The 14,473-nt window shown below is 37.4% G+C and overlaps 2 protein-coding genes across 4 annotated transcripts in view; both read right to left on the bottom strand.

Moving 5' to 3' along the window:
* depdc5 (DEP domain containing 5, GATOR1 subcomplex subunit) overlaps positions 1-6,667 on the bottom strand; it is a 28,641-nt gene extending 21,974 nt beyond the window's left edge. The window contains 16 exon segments of the mRNA XM_032531869.1: positions 590-651; positions 769-903; positions 1,124-1,198; positions 1,300-1,406; positions 1,950-2,022; positions 2,106-2,175; positions 2,262-2,323; positions 2,439-2,517; positions 3,720-3,789; positions 4,743-4,792; positions 4,883-4,966; positions 5,054-5,139; positions 5,602-5,648; positions 5,742-5,829; positions 5,918-5,985; positions 6,379-6,667. Coding sequence (XP_032387760.1) covers positions 590-651; positions 769-903; positions 1,124-1,198; positions 1,300-1,406; positions 1,950-2,022; positions 2,106-2,175; positions 2,262-2,323; positions 2,439-2,517; positions 3,720-3,789; positions 4,743-4,792; positions 4,883-4,966; positions 5,054-5,139; positions 5,602-5,648; positions 5,742-5,829; positions 5,918-5,975 — 1,146 coding nt within the window. The 5' untranslated portion in view covers positions 5,976-5,985; positions 6,379-6,667.
* A 460-nt stretch (positions 6,668-7,127) lies between these two features.
* Positions 7,128-13,462, bottom strand: rab36 (RAB36, member RAS oncogene family). Of its 3 annotated transcripts, none has more exons than XM_032532387.1 (11): positions 13,228-13,462; positions 12,481-12,564; positions 10,712-10,803; positions 10,459-10,533; positions 9,832-9,933; positions 9,666-9,730; positions 9,487-9,538; positions 8,509-8,590; positions 8,319-8,409; positions 8,091-8,204; positions 7,128-7,999 (listed from the first exon to the last, which is right to left on the bottom strand). In XM_032532387.1, the coding sequence occupies exons 2-11, from the start codon at positions 12,556-12,558 to the stop codon at positions 7,938-7,940; spliced, it is 813 nt and encodes a 270-aa protein (XP_032388278.1). In that variant the 5' UTR covers positions 12,559-12,564; positions 13,228-13,462; the 3' UTR covers positions 7,128-7,937. The 3 variants fall into 3 exon arrangements, with proteins under 3 accessions (XP_032388278.1, XP_032388279.1, XP_032388277.1); XM_032532388.1 differs by lacking the exon at positions 13,228-13,462 and adding an exon at positions 12,745-12,928; XM_032532386.1 differs by lacking the exon at positions 13,228-13,462 and having other exon boundaries at positions 12,481-12,920.
* Between the last annotated feature and the right edge of the window lie 1,011 nt (positions 13,463-14,473).

The following is a 14,473-nucleotide window of genomic DNA, read 5'->3' as shown; positions in this document are numbered from 1 at the left end:
ATAAAATAAGATAGACTTTATTAATCCCCTTGTTGTAAAACCAATGTGAGCATCAGAACTACAGTAATAGATTACTTTTTGCAGGTCTACTTATTGTAGCTGGTCCCCAGTGGACTTCTTTAGCAAATTTTGTCTTTAAGCTTTTTGAGTGATATTTATTTATCTGCTCTAGTTTTCCAACGTTTTAGACACAGATATGGTAATAATAAAAGGTACATTTTTGGTTATTTTTGGACAGGCAAAGCAGAGAAAGGGAAGGTAACCTTGCCCCTTATGACTTCATATGGGGCATATTCCAGATCGGCCCATCTGAGCTTTCATTTTCTAAATTTTCATTTTTCTCATTTTTTGCAGAACACCCGGGGCTTGGTTTACACCTATTACCATTTCTAGACACTGGGGGAACTCATATTAATGTTAAAAAAAACTCAAAGTGACATTTTCATTCCACGGGACATTTTCTTGAGGGAGGACCCCTAAACCCCCCGCAACATACATGCACCTAAATCATCCACAAACCTGGGAAAAACACTGCCAACATGTATATCGCGTAATGCACCTACAAAGACTTACACTCTGAGTTTGTTACCTTGAATAACGGAACTGCGTGCAATGGCTGCTCGCCCATACACACCAAGTCTACACCAATACCTGAAGAGGGAAAAAACATGTGTCACCAACATAATTAACTTCATGCAATGGACCTTTAGTTCTCAGTTAACAAATATATTTGTTCAGTTTGAAGTGTGTTTGTATAGTCACACTCACCGTTGTCAATCATCCGCTGCTTGGTGAGAATCATGAGCAAACGGTCGACTTCAAACACTCCCATCCCGGGTGTGATGACCACCGACATCTGGCCGGTGCGGTCGAAGTTTCGGTTTATGTAGTGCTTGTCAAACACTGGGGGAGACACGGTGATTGTCAGCTTTTTGTCTTGTCTTTTTAGGTTAGTAACCCTGTGAAAGACACTCAATTATGTGTAATTGATTTTGGATATTAACAGACATGTTCACATTTCACAGGCACGTATCTTCCAAAGCCTTTTGGTAAAGACCTGCTCTCAGGTAAATCAATCCTTCTTTTTCTGAGAGCAGTTCTGTGTTTGTATTAGACTTCTTACCATTGAATGAAAGGTTAATGGCCTCCAGGTAGTTTCCTTGTGCAGCAGTGGAGTTGTAACCCCCAGGAAAACCATCTGGCACGAAAAGTTTAAAAAAAACACAATGCAGGATTTTGTTTACAAAAGGCACCTGATCCAAAGAACTGTTAGTCAGCCTAAACACTTGACTTATTCACCTCCTGCGTCTTTCAGCCGCACCAGGACAGGATACTGAATGAAGAGCTTCTTGATCGTGACCAGTAAGGAAGTCCACTCATCCCGTCTCTCGTTCTGAGCCACGACCCTGATCACAAAATAGTTATGCGCTGTCCAAAGACCTCTGTCATCTAGTTGCTAATTTAGATGAACTTGAAGTAAGGTAAACAATTAAAAGCTATGAACAATATGGTTGGGTACCAAACTTCAAATACTTTTTTAGGCACTGGCCAAATTAATTCCTTAGCATTGAATATCGAAAAAGGCCTTGCATTCAATACCAAATATCATCAGCATCCGTGAGCCAATAAGCATGCAGCAAGCTTCTACCAATATGTCATAATGCTGTTGATTGGCTGTCTACACGTCGAAGAGGCATGCACTAAAAACTCTCCATTGAGACGTTCTCACGTGTGCGTTGCTGTATTTTGAGAGGAGCTAAAAAAAGAAAAAAAGACTAAAAAGATTTGATAAAAAGATTTGTAACAAAATGTGTAATGTTTCTTTTGGTTAAAACAGATTTCATAAAAATTGGTATTATAAAAAGTTTTGCTAAGGAACCGTTATCAAAGTTACGGTTTCGAACATTTTCAAATGATACTGCGCCCTAATGTACAGTAACTATGGTTACCTGTAGAAGTCTTCATAAAAACGTCCATCGTGATCCTGTCTGATGGATCCTCTCAGAATCTCAGGGAATTCATCTAAGAAAAATGATATTTGTATTAATGATAAATGCATTAATATGCATCATAACTCACTGTGACAACATAAAAAACAGACTCACCAATAGTTTTGGCATTGTACAACGTGCGTGAGAAAAGCACAACTGTCACCTCATGGCTGCAGTTCTTCTCCTGTTTCAACATTAAAACACTGTTTTTTTTATTTCTTATTTGACAGAAAATGTTATAAAAAGGAAAAGATAAAAGAAATCACAAACCTTCCACTTGGCGAAAAGGTCAGACAGGAAACAATTTACAGCTTTCTCAAAGTAGAGATCCCCTGAGAGCAAAACATTCATATAAGATATTCTCCTCCAAGAGAAGCTCTATGCCACTGAAAAACACACAAATTAAACCTGGCACAGTGTGAGTAACAAATCAGAGGTCCAACTAACCATAGATGTCAAAGTCCCACATCTCACAGCTCATCTGGATGAAGATGTACACCATTGCAGATGTGGATCTGAACACCACCTGTGACATTTAAGAGAAATTAATGAAGAATAACATAAAAAATAGGGGAATGCAAAAAAACGATTAAACATTGATTCACAGAATTCCAAAAATCGATTCATATTTTTTCCCTTTTTTTTCCGCTATGTGATGCCGTTTATATTGTCACATAGGAAAAGTAACTACATGTGCATAATCTGAAGTGTTTTTTTAATTGAGCCTAAAAATCAATATTGAAACCAATTGGGACATTTTCTGAAACGTGCATCCCTAATAAATAAATAAGAGACTATTTAATAGCAAGCTTTATAAGTCAAAGCGAGTCAGGTCCATATGCTTGTTGTCCCAGTTTACGTGGGATCCTTTAAATATCTGTACGCCTTTAACACTCTGTGGGTCAACCTGTGGTAAAAAGTATTTAAACTGCAGTTCAAACAAACACCAGCCAACCACCAATACCACCCAAACTCACATGATGTGTTCAATGCACCAAAAGTTATGGTGCACAGTATAGTATAGTAGTAACAAAAGAGATGACTACTACTTGTCTAGATGAATATGTACCATTCATACATGTGTTTAAAATATCTTGTATAAATAGCTATGGTTTTAATATCAAACCCTAACCTATGTGTTTTATGTGACAGTTTCTCCTTAAAGCTAGGTAATCAGAGTTTCACGGCCGATTTTACGGATTTCTTTGTCTATTTAATGACTTTATTTAAAAAGCAATGTATCCAAAAGATTTTGTGACATTAAAAATGTTTTGTGACATGATATATTGTGTCTAGATGTGTATTATTCAACTATTGTTTTTGTTAAAAGAAAAAGAAAATCACAATACTCAATAATATCAAATCCAATACTTCTAGAATCACAATGAATGAAAACCGCAATACAAATCGAATAGTCACTCATGTATCATAAAAGAATCGAATCGGGACAAAAGCATATCGTCCTAGCCCCAATAGGTGTGGTGAGTCGAAACTTGCATTTTACATTTCAATGTGGCATTCTAGCAATCCCGGATTAATTATAATTATAAATTATAATTTAATTATAATCTAATTTAAGTCTTCCACACTAGGTGACAACACACTTCTGAGGTGAACTGACTAACACTAACATCCACTTCCATGGTCTAAATTTAAAAAAATGAAGCTCATAGATTGTAAAATACTTCAACAACTTCTTTGTTGTACTGTGGGTGCATCTGCTCTTACCCTGGTGTCTTCACTGATGTAACCACAGGTCACTTTCTCTCCCTTCACCCAGAGTTCACTGGCCTGGGCTCTGGAGAATGTTCAATCATTTCAGTCATCATCACCATCGCATAACTGGTTCTTTTGCTTTTTTTGCACTAAGTGCATTTTTACATTTCTTTTTTTAAATTCACATTTCAAGCATATTTGCATATAACCTGATATCCATCTGCAGGTTTCACCAAGTCAAATTTAAGGCCTTTTTAAGACCATTATGAATGACATTTAAGACCTATATTGCAATAAAAAAAGTCAGATGTCAGAGTTCGGAAACACTGTCTGAAACAATACCCAGATTTCCTCACTGGCATTATAGGACTTGTGTCTAGATTGGCTGCAATAGAAGTTGCATGTTGGTCTATATTGTAGTCTTAATAAAGCAAATTATAATTGGACTAGCAACAGAAAGAACTACAACACCACAGAATTAAAAAAGAACATTATACAGTGCTACGGGAACGTTTCAATGAGCATTAGATGTGGGAATTTTAGGATTTGTTGAAAATGATTTAACACCTAGAACTCAATACTTCAGCAAATGTAAGACCTCAAATTTAGATTTTAAAGTTTTGACTTTCTTAGAGTTAATGTGGCCCTAAAGCTGAAAAGTTGATGTTCACTTTTTGAAATTTCTCAAATCTCTTGTGAAAACAAACCTAAACTCAATTGTTATAGTGCAATGAATTTACAAAAGTCTTGGGTTCACAAAAGTAGCTTAATATATAAATAAAACAGTAAATAAATGTCTAAAATAAAATTTTGTAATATCGTTTTTTAAAAAGGACTGTCAAACTTTGCTTGGACCCAACGGTGTGTTTTGTCCTCAGAGGGTTAACCTTTACACATAATGTCCAGTATGTCTGCTGCTGTTGGTGCTGCTCAACCATCGAAGAGTGAACACACATACAGATTTATTTCACAATCAAGTCACTATGAATGTAATTCTGCAAATGGAGCGTTCAGAATGAAATGAATGCTTAGTACCTGATTCCTGCAAACTCCACTTTCTGCGTCACATAAGCACATGTGCTCACCTGTAAAAAAGATGTTGTGAACAGTTTAACCTTCACATAATTGTGCTATTGCACATTATACCCAGACACTTTAACTTTCACATGTCTCACCAGACTCTTCTTTAGTCTCCACATGTCTCCTCTGCCGATGTACTGGTCCTTGAACGTCAGCTCCACCAGGTCAAGTGTAACATCCTGCAAGGAAAGGAAAAAAAAAACCCCATGAGAGATTCTGTTCAAGTGACAAATGGTGGAGACACAGAAGCGTCACAGTGGACATACCTTCGGGTCAACAATGTTAACAATGACATCCTGGTAAGCACGCAGCTTAAAGGCTTGTGCTACAGTCTGGTCCACACTGATCGTCTCTAGATAAGAACAACATGTCCATCATGGGTAATGAACAGGCAAGGCAACCATCACAAACATTTGCAATTGATTTATGCTACACATTTTACATTGTTGACTAATCTGCTAATTATTTTCTCAATCCATCAATAAGATAAGAGAATGAAAAAAAATGACCATGAGAGCTTCCTAAGATCTTAAGATGGCTTGTTTTGTCCAACCAACTCTTTAAAAGCCATACTATTTAGCTTAGTATCACAAAAGACAAAGAAAAACAGCAAATCCTCACATTTAAAACCAGGAACTAGGATATGTTCGGTATTTCCGCTTGAAAAATGACTGCTCAAAAAGCTTAATCGTTTCAGCTGTATACTCTTTTTATTATTATTATTATTAAATAATTATAAATAATCTAATCTTGCCTTATTGATTTCTTGAAATATAACAAAAATGCATACAGTGTTTGATCATAATTCATTTACCTTTCTGAAGGTCCTCTTTTAGACTCTTCACTTGCAGCAGGAGAGGACTGAATTTCAAAAGAGGTTATCGGCTCAGTAGTGTAACAATATCGAATATGTAAGTGGTATGACAACAGCAATCCTCTCATATGCAAGCTCACCTGTATTCATCCGTGGGGTGTGCAATCTCGATTATATCCCTTAGACTGACTTGAGGGAAAACTTTTGGGTTGACAACCAACTCATCATCTGCTCAAAGAAAAAGTTCATTTGAAAGAGAAATCTTTCATCAGAGAAACATTAACTTTGACTGCATGAGTTGCAAGTTCTTCCTTACCGCTCCCACCAAAGCCTTTCTTGTGCAGCACAAGCTTGTATGACTTATTGGTCTTCATAACGAAGCAGCTGTGGATCAAAATCATTAACTCATTTGTGATTTCTCAAAGTTGCAAACTAACACATGAGCTTTGGTACGCGTTGATTCGATTGGCTTGCCATTTCTAAACTCGATTACTAGATTAACCATTGTAACGCCAAGATACATTTATTCATGCGTTTTAATTGGCTGAAGTAAAGTAGTAAACTGATATAGGCTACTAAAGTTAGCTGTTGACCCATGGTGAGCTGCCAGCCAGGCTTTTTGAAAGGACTAAGTTAACTTTGACGTTGCCGTAAGTAATGACACAGACAAAAGGTATACATGTACTAGGATAACATAGTGTCGTATTGAAGCACACAACAACACATTACGGTAGCTCGGTTACAACAAGTCAACACATTTAATAAATAGAGCAGTACCTGAGCAGTCCCTCCTCAACAACTCAAACTCCTAGCAGCTCAAGCTGCCCTGGGATGTTGACACATGCTAGCCTAGCACGTGCATTTAACCCGAGACAATTTACAGCTACGGAACTAGCAAAGTCACCAAACACTAGCCCCAACGTTACAATAACTACTGTAATGACAATACGTCCATATAGTAGTGAAATACGTTATAGACACCGTTTTAAGGTGGAAATGGAAAGCTGTTTACTAGCTACGTAACTTGACGTTAGCTCACACTGGTTTTACTTCCTCCAAAACATGGAAATGTGTGATGTGATTGGTTGACGGCGGGTCAGAGACCATCTTAGAAAAGGAAGAGGGCTCACTCCGTCATTACCATCTTCGCTTCTTTTTTTTTTTTAGAAGACTGTAACGCATGTTTCTTTCTAGTATGCCTATGAATTCTACGAATAATAATAAGAATTGTGTACTCATGTACTTTCAACCCTCGTCATATTTCGATTGAAAAGCAAGAACATAGTAACTATACATATAAACATACAGAACTATGATGTGTAGTAAAAAACAAAACAAAACTATGATGTGATGCTAGTGTATATTTAATTAATCTATGTTTAAATAACTGGACCACAAGACTTTACTGTACACGTTCAGTGTTTTTCAGTTGGTAAAAAGTCCTAATCATTAAGGGATGAATTTGCTTGTTAATCTTGCATAGCCATACTTCATAACTGTGAATATTTTGACAAGAGAAGTGCAGATCGCTAATAAACCACTTTATTAAACATAATAGGCTTTGACAACAATACTGGTTTCATAAATACACAGCTCCTTACTAGTGTCAGCTTTTGATTCAATGATTCAAGATATTACTTTAAGAAATTACGTTATCACGTTATGACATTTATGTACTTTTTTTTAAAGGAAACAATGGTTTGGTTTCCTTGCTCCCAAATTCCACTAAATAAACTTTTATTAAACCTTAATCACCCATAGTAATGGGTGAGAAATATCTCACAACAATACTGAATGATAAAAAACTACTACAATAGCAAAGAAAATCTAAAGCATCCATCTAAGGGTTTTTAAAATGTGCTTGTCCCATATAAGTCTATTACTATCCACCTCTGAAATGATGCACATAATAGAGTTTGTATTTTAAAATATTGCAGGATTGACCAGAAAGAAGACCTTAATCAGACCATAAATTAATTTTAAGGAGACACACTGATTTCTCATATTTGTTATTGCCATAGTATAGTATTTTATCTTGGGTTTGGTCTAAATGGCCTGGTCTAAATGATATTGAGAATACAATACTGAAAACTATCCCGTAAAAAAGGTAAAATTCATAAGATATAGTATCAGCAAAGAGAACTGCATACTGGTTGAACCTTTTGCAAACGTCAGAATACATGGCAGTGTGGATAACTTAAGGAACCTAATGGAACATGTCCTAAGGCACATTTCAGACCAGTGAAACATGGTTAGTCACTTTCGTTTGAGCAGCTGAAGCTTTGAATAGAGCATCCGTCTGGTTCCGCTCTCCTAAGCGGCTTCACTTCTTTTCATCAGCAGCAGCTTCTCCTCACGTCTTGGGGCGCGGCCTCATCCAGGTTGACACGGTCTGATTCTGCAGAGACAAACATTGAGGGTAGATTGCTTTAACCTCAAGGCTTCCATTATCAACATCTCTGCATGTGAGGAGTAGAGTCTTTACTTACTGATGCTATTTCCAAGTCCGATACTAGCAGGGACCCCATTCTCCATGTCCTTTAGTACGCACTTCTCGAAGGCCAAAGCAGCCACTCTGAAAAAAAACGCCTGCACGTTCTCCCCTGAAAATTAGACAAATGAACAGTTTCTTACAGTGGCTGTCTGCGTTGCCCAGAATCATTCATGTTGTCATTCGGTACCATCCAGCACTGACAAGTGTGAGCTCTTGGTTTTACCCGTTTTAGCTGAAACAGCCCAAAACTCTCCATTCATTTCTGTTGCCATCTGGATGGCATCTTTTTCTGTCCTCTCTTTTTCTTCTACGGGCTTAAGAACAAGACATTTGGGTACTGTAAGAAAATCGTGTTTGTGAAATGCTGCAAAATATATGTATATGTATATACATAAAATATAAAAAATATTTACCAGCAGGTCACTCTTAGTGCCAATCAAGAAGATAAAACAGGAGTCAGGCTCATTTTCGCTCATGGCCTCCTCTAACCATTGGCTATCAAAACAAAATTAAGTTCTTACATTATCTTACAGTATAACATGCTCTTGCAGTGGATTTAAGATAGATAGATAATAATAGATGTTGGATGGATAAAAGTATAATTCTCCATGTCTTTCATTCAATTATGTTTCTGTCCACTTACTAAGTATAAGGCTAATATTCACTCTCCTATTGCTCTGATTTTGGTCCTCAGCACACCCTTAAAATCTAAATATATCTGTCTTTTCTAGCTGCTAAATGCTCCACTATGTTCACCAGCTAGTCTCCAACTGTGTCTGTCTGCTGTTTAGTGCTAGGCAGGTAGCGTAAAATGGGTCAATCTGAGCTTGTTTGCTAAAACTTATATGCCTGCTATGGCTGGTGACAGCAGTGAGAGTGAACCAAAACAGTAAAGGTTGTGGTCCAGCAAACAGCATTGACAATGGTTAAAAGAAGGTATAAAGCTCTGTACAGAGAAAAGGAACAGTAGAGTTGAGTGATAATTCTCCGACGGCTCAACACACGTGCAATCCAATTGTTAATATTAAAAAATATTTTCTATGGCTGCTGTCAAATCTAAGACACTGATCATCCATCCATCTGCTCGCTTTTCCCAACTTGTCCCGGTCAAAGTTAAAATATGGTTACATTAGCCTTCCGTTAAATGAAATTGCCCCACATCAGCCTCCGGAAAAGATCAGCTCAGATGTGGGTAATAAATAAATATTGAAAAGAGTGATGACAAACTGTAAATATGATGTTCCAAACATATGCTGGTCTTGTAATATTGTACTATAGGGGAGGATACCACACTATTAATACAACATTCCATTCCCAAACACGATGCATTGTTGTTATTATTGTCCACAACTGTAAAATAAGCCCAATGATAATGGTATGATCCGACCTACCGTGTATGATCTAAGGACTTAATGTCTGCCATGTCAAAGACGGTGATTATGACTGGAAAATACGGACAAGAAGTTTCAGTATTATTATTTAACAACAGCTGAAATGTAAACTGGCCTCACCTAGCATCAGACCCGCAACTATTTTTTTTAAAGAGTTAGTTATTACACTAACGTCTTACCCTGAGCACCTCTGTAGTATGCAGAAGCAATGCATTTGAATTTTTCCTGGCCAGCAGTATCCCAACTACAAAAGAAATAATAAAAAGTAAGCATGAATGACAAAAACAGAACGTACTCTAAAGTTCCATGTATGCAAAATAACTTATTTAAAATCAAACTACTCACATCTGAAGGGAGAAAGGTAGTCCAGATATCTCAAACCTCTCAATCTCAAAGTCTACACCTATGGTGGCCTTGTAGTCTCTTTCAAAGACATCTTTACAAAACCTGAAAACAGCATCAACAAATCAAGTTTATTTTTTGTTTTTTGTCCATGGTGGTCAAAACTCAGACTCAGACTAAAACAGTCCCAGGTCTGTTCTGTTCCTCTGTTTCGAGACCCTCCAGTAACGCCACAGGATAGATCTGATTGTTTGAGAGACAAATAACAGGACATTGAAGCAGAAAAAAACATTTCTGAGGGAATTAGTGATATATCTTTCTGGTTTTTGCCCTTTGCTTGTAAATAACTGGATAGTATTTACACTACACTATTTACACTTTAGGCCCCTAAAAACTATTCAAATAAACAATCTGAGAAGGACAAATTACTCTTCAATTGAACTGGCGTATGCAACTTGTGATGAAGGATCACGGGTAGACATAGTTTTACTTTAAACGGTCCCTTGCCTAAAAGGTTGGGAAACACTGATCTGAAGAAATTGTCCATTTTCTAAAGTACAGTAAAACAGATCTGATTTTGATATTGTCATCTCAGTTACACAGGTCATGTCTTAACTGTTGATGAAGTACCTATTGATGAGGCAGGTCTTCCCCACATTAAGGTCTCCAACAACCACCACTTTTGACATTTTCTGTCGGTCCCACCTTGGAAGAAGACAACATTTTTTTAACATCAGTGAGATGTAAGAACCGAAAAGATTGACTTTATTGTCCCGAAGGAAATTTGTCTTGGATACATACACACACCGTATCTGTAAAGGCTTTTCATGTGATGTTCAAGCAAAGCTACAAATGATGCATTGACCCAAAGCGGGAGACTCACGGCTGATGCCTGTTGGCTCCTTCTTTACAGGCTGCTTTAACCTGAATGTCCCAGTCTTTCTTCAGCTGCAGAGAGGCATTAGGCGTGTACCACTGCAAAGAACAGGACCATATATTACTGGCATGTATTCTGCACAAACCCCCTGAATACATGTTATAACAACAAGACTAAGTCCACGCCATGCTAGAGGCTCTAGGTGTTGAGCTGAATGCTAACATGCTAACAATGTCAGTGCTAACATGCAGATGTTAGGCAGGTATAATGTTTACCATGTTTAGTGGATAGAATGTTAATATTTACTTATTAATAATAAAAACAAAGTACAGCTGAGGCTGATGGGATGTCATTAGTTTTGCATGTATTTAGTCATAACCCTAAGAATTAGACAAACTAAATGTTTGACCTGATGATGGAGCTAGATGAAAGGTTAAGGGATCATCAAAGTTATTAAAATTCATCTTGAGTGGGACGTGGATGTTCGCATGAAATTTCATGACAATCCATTTATTGTTAAAGGGGCTCTAAGCGATGTTGGGTGATGTTACTTCTTGTTGATGTTCAAAGTATTTAAAAAAAAAACTAGATTAGTTTGTCCCTCCTTCCTCCTCATCCCGTCCCCTCCCTTCTGTGCTTCCGCGGACTAACCCTCCCACCCCCCCTACCCCCAAATCCTCCTTGTTCAATCTTTATTAGCTGGAACGCTGGAACACTGGTTGTGTATTCTTCGTGGTGCAGGTGACAACGAAGGTTCTAGCCTAAAACACGCGTGGCATTGCTTAGAGCACCTTTAAGACATTGAAAACCCCAAATGTCAACCTAATGGTGGCACATGAGGTAAACTAAGAGGATCACCAAAGTTTACATGCATAGCATACATTGTTTGGAAACCATGAATGTCTGTATTTTGTGCCAACGCATCAGGTAGACGTTGGTAGATGTAGAGATATCACAGGAAAAGAACATTTTGATTTGAAGATGGCACTAGATCAAAAGTCAGGGATCACCAAAGTCATTAGTAAGTAAGTATGTAAAGGTTTTTTTTGGTATATAGTATCAGGAGTCAAACTAGGGCTGAACGATATGAGAAAATAACCTAATCTTCCTTATCTGTATTTTTATTGAAAAATAGACATCAATCTTACTGATGTCCTGTCAGTAACAGTTATGTAATAAATTTACTACCACATGACAACTTTACGACTAATTTTATATATGTGATGAAAGAAATAATGTAAATGTGTGTGGATTACACTGCGAGCATCAAAGGTTGTGCATCCATGTGAGACATTAACAACACAATTTAGGATATTTCCGACTACTCTGTTATTGGCATGTGTTATATAGAATTGAATAGAAACAGTAAGGTTTGGGATTGACAGTTGAGTTGACAGAGGGAGTTGACCCCATTAGAAGAAGTTATTAAACATTGTAGATTCCTGTCCAAATAAAGTGCCTAATTCAGTATTTGTGGAGGCTTTAGAGGGCATAAGCATATGTTGACTGAGTCTGGGATTGGGGAGCTGAGTGCAGCAGGGGAATTACCCTAAGTGCTGTGGTCTGACACTGATTTCACTATCTGAGAAAGTCAGTTATAAGTCACACATATCCAATAAAGTGAACATCTTCTAGACTGCTGCTCCTACCATGTTAACTATAGTAATCTCACAGTAAAATACAAGGGTTTCTGTGCCTTGTATTGAACTGGAGCAGATCATCACCACAGTACATTGGACAAAAATTACATGTGTAGAACAAAAAAAGGGACCTACCTTTGGGAATTCCCGGATGACTCTGTCTCTGCCGATGGGTGGAGGGAACGGAATCATCCTATTCCTCTTGTCCTGCATGGCGACCTGTGAGGGAGTGTGTAACGCAGAAGTTAGTCTTAGGCCATTTATAGATAGCTTTACATCAAGCACTCCTTCAATTTGTTTCTGCATTTTTACAAAGATCATGTCCTCTAAACCAAATACAGCGTTTAGATTAGAGCACCAGGTCCCAAATTCTGAGTCTCATTTAGCTTCATTACGTACATTTACATAAAGTACAATGTGTGTGTGTGTGTGTGTGTGTGTGTGTGTGTGACAGATAATCAAATAAAAGGTGGTTGCTAGTGTTCATAAGTGACAACATCCATAACAGGGTTACAGACAGACACTGCTATTTTTCAGGGTGTATAGTTTAAGAAGATGCTAGTGCGGCTTCTGCATTGTAAAGTCACCCAGTTCAAGACCGGAAGTAACGTGACGTAGTCTTCAAAACAAAAACACAACGGCAAGAGTGATGAGAAAAACCATGAAAGTATGGTTCAACTTCCCACCCTATATGTACATGTACAGTCTTTATTACCAATTATGTTGTATTCTCTATTGATATTCTGTGTTTTTGTATTTCCTGTCATATCCATGTACTGTATAAAACAAGGTCCTATTCCAACAAATGCATTACACTCTAAGCAATGATTTACGGTTTTAGTTTGAAGGTCCTAAACGGAAGTCACATTTTGTTTAGCTTACCGTGACAGACTGGCGGCGACAGGCAGAATGGATATCGCAACCAACTGCACTACCTGTTATTTCACAGGAGTCGGCTTTTTTCGTCTCAAAATGGCGCTCCGTTACACCGTGGTTAAAATCACGAAGCCTGTGGATGGCTTGTACTAACCACAGATTCAATTACGGCAAAAAAAATCCACTCGGTTACTTTGCGGCTGTCGCTTGCTGCAGTTGCAAGCCCGGACATCGTTTGATGATGCTCGTTTCCATGTCAACCATAACGTAGTGCCTGTGTCACGTGATGAAGTGGGGCCTAACGGACCTATACAGGGGGCCCCAAAAATCCCTAGCAAAGCAAAAAGGTTTTTATTGTCTCTGTAATTTAACATCCAGACATACACTGACATCAAAAGAAAGGATGAACCTGTTCAATATGCATTAATTATTTGACAACATATATTTCACACTTAATTGCCTATGGTTACATACGGGCTACTCATCTCTTCTGCCAACTGTCATTAGAGTCCTACAGCATGATGTTTTGGCTAATTGGCATCCTTATTTAGATAAAGCTGTCCCGTGCATCCACTATTTTTAAAGGCTTGGGCATTTTATTCTACAAAAACGGCAACCACTCTTGTTAATTGAATCAGCTTCGTTTTTTAATAATAACGTATACTTTAAGTCTCAATAAATTTGATTGCACTCTAAACTGTATGTAATAAATGAAAAATCACAGTTAAGTGCTCCAGTTAAGAAAATCCTTCCATCTTTCCATCCATTTTTTTTTTATAATTTCTTCTTTTGTTTACTCTGCATTTAGTTTACAATCTGTCTTTTAACCTTTACGACATTTCCACATCCAAACAATTAGATAGATTGATAGATAGATAGATAGATAGATAGATATTTATTGATCCCAAATTACAGTGTTAATTTTTCTACTATAGTATGTATTTATTTGGACATTTCTAATTTCAAACCGTTTTCCAACATCTGTAAATGACTTTGACAACAAAATGTAGTTTATTTATTATATCATGCAAACATTTCACTTTATTTTGTAATCATGTCAGTGAGTCAATGCTATCAGTGTGAAATGATCGTATTTCTGACCAGTAGGTGGCTAATGTTAGCATATTAAACAGAAGAAGAAGAATTTATACCTGACCTTCAGTTTACTGGGGAAAACCCGATGAACGACAGTAGGCCCACTGATTTAATTAATACGTGGTTATAACAATATACTGTTAAGCTGTTGTAATAC

Source organism: Etheostoma spectabile, chromosome 12 (genome assembly GCF_008692095.1).
Source record: "Etheostoma spectabile isolate EspeVRDwgs_2016 chromosome 12, UIUC_Espe_1.0, whole genome shotgun sequence".
NCBI classification, from domain to species: Eukaryota; Metazoa; Chordata; class Actinopteri; order Perciformes; family Percidae; genus Etheostoma; species Etheostoma spectabile.
The sequence above is the reverse complement of the archived record's forward strand: the minus strand, read 5'-3'. Positions and strand labels throughout refer to the sequence as shown.

What these genes read in the sequence shown, in the direction of transcription:
- rab36 (XM_032532386.1), bottom strand. Translation starts at nt 12,666, where the DNA reads ATGATCTTTGTAAAAATGCAGAAACAAATTGAAGGAGTGCTTGATGTA. An exon ending in GCACTAAGAGTGACCTGCTG is followed by an intron (nt 8,410 to 8,508) that starts GTAAATATTTTT and finishes CTTGTTCTTAAG; the next exon opens with CCCGTAGAAGAAAAAGAGAG. An exon ending in GGCTGTTTCAGCTAAAACGG is followed by an intron (nt 8,205 to 8,318) that starts GTAAAACCAAGA and finishes TCTAATTTTCAG; the next exon opens with GGGAGAACGTGCAGGCGTTT.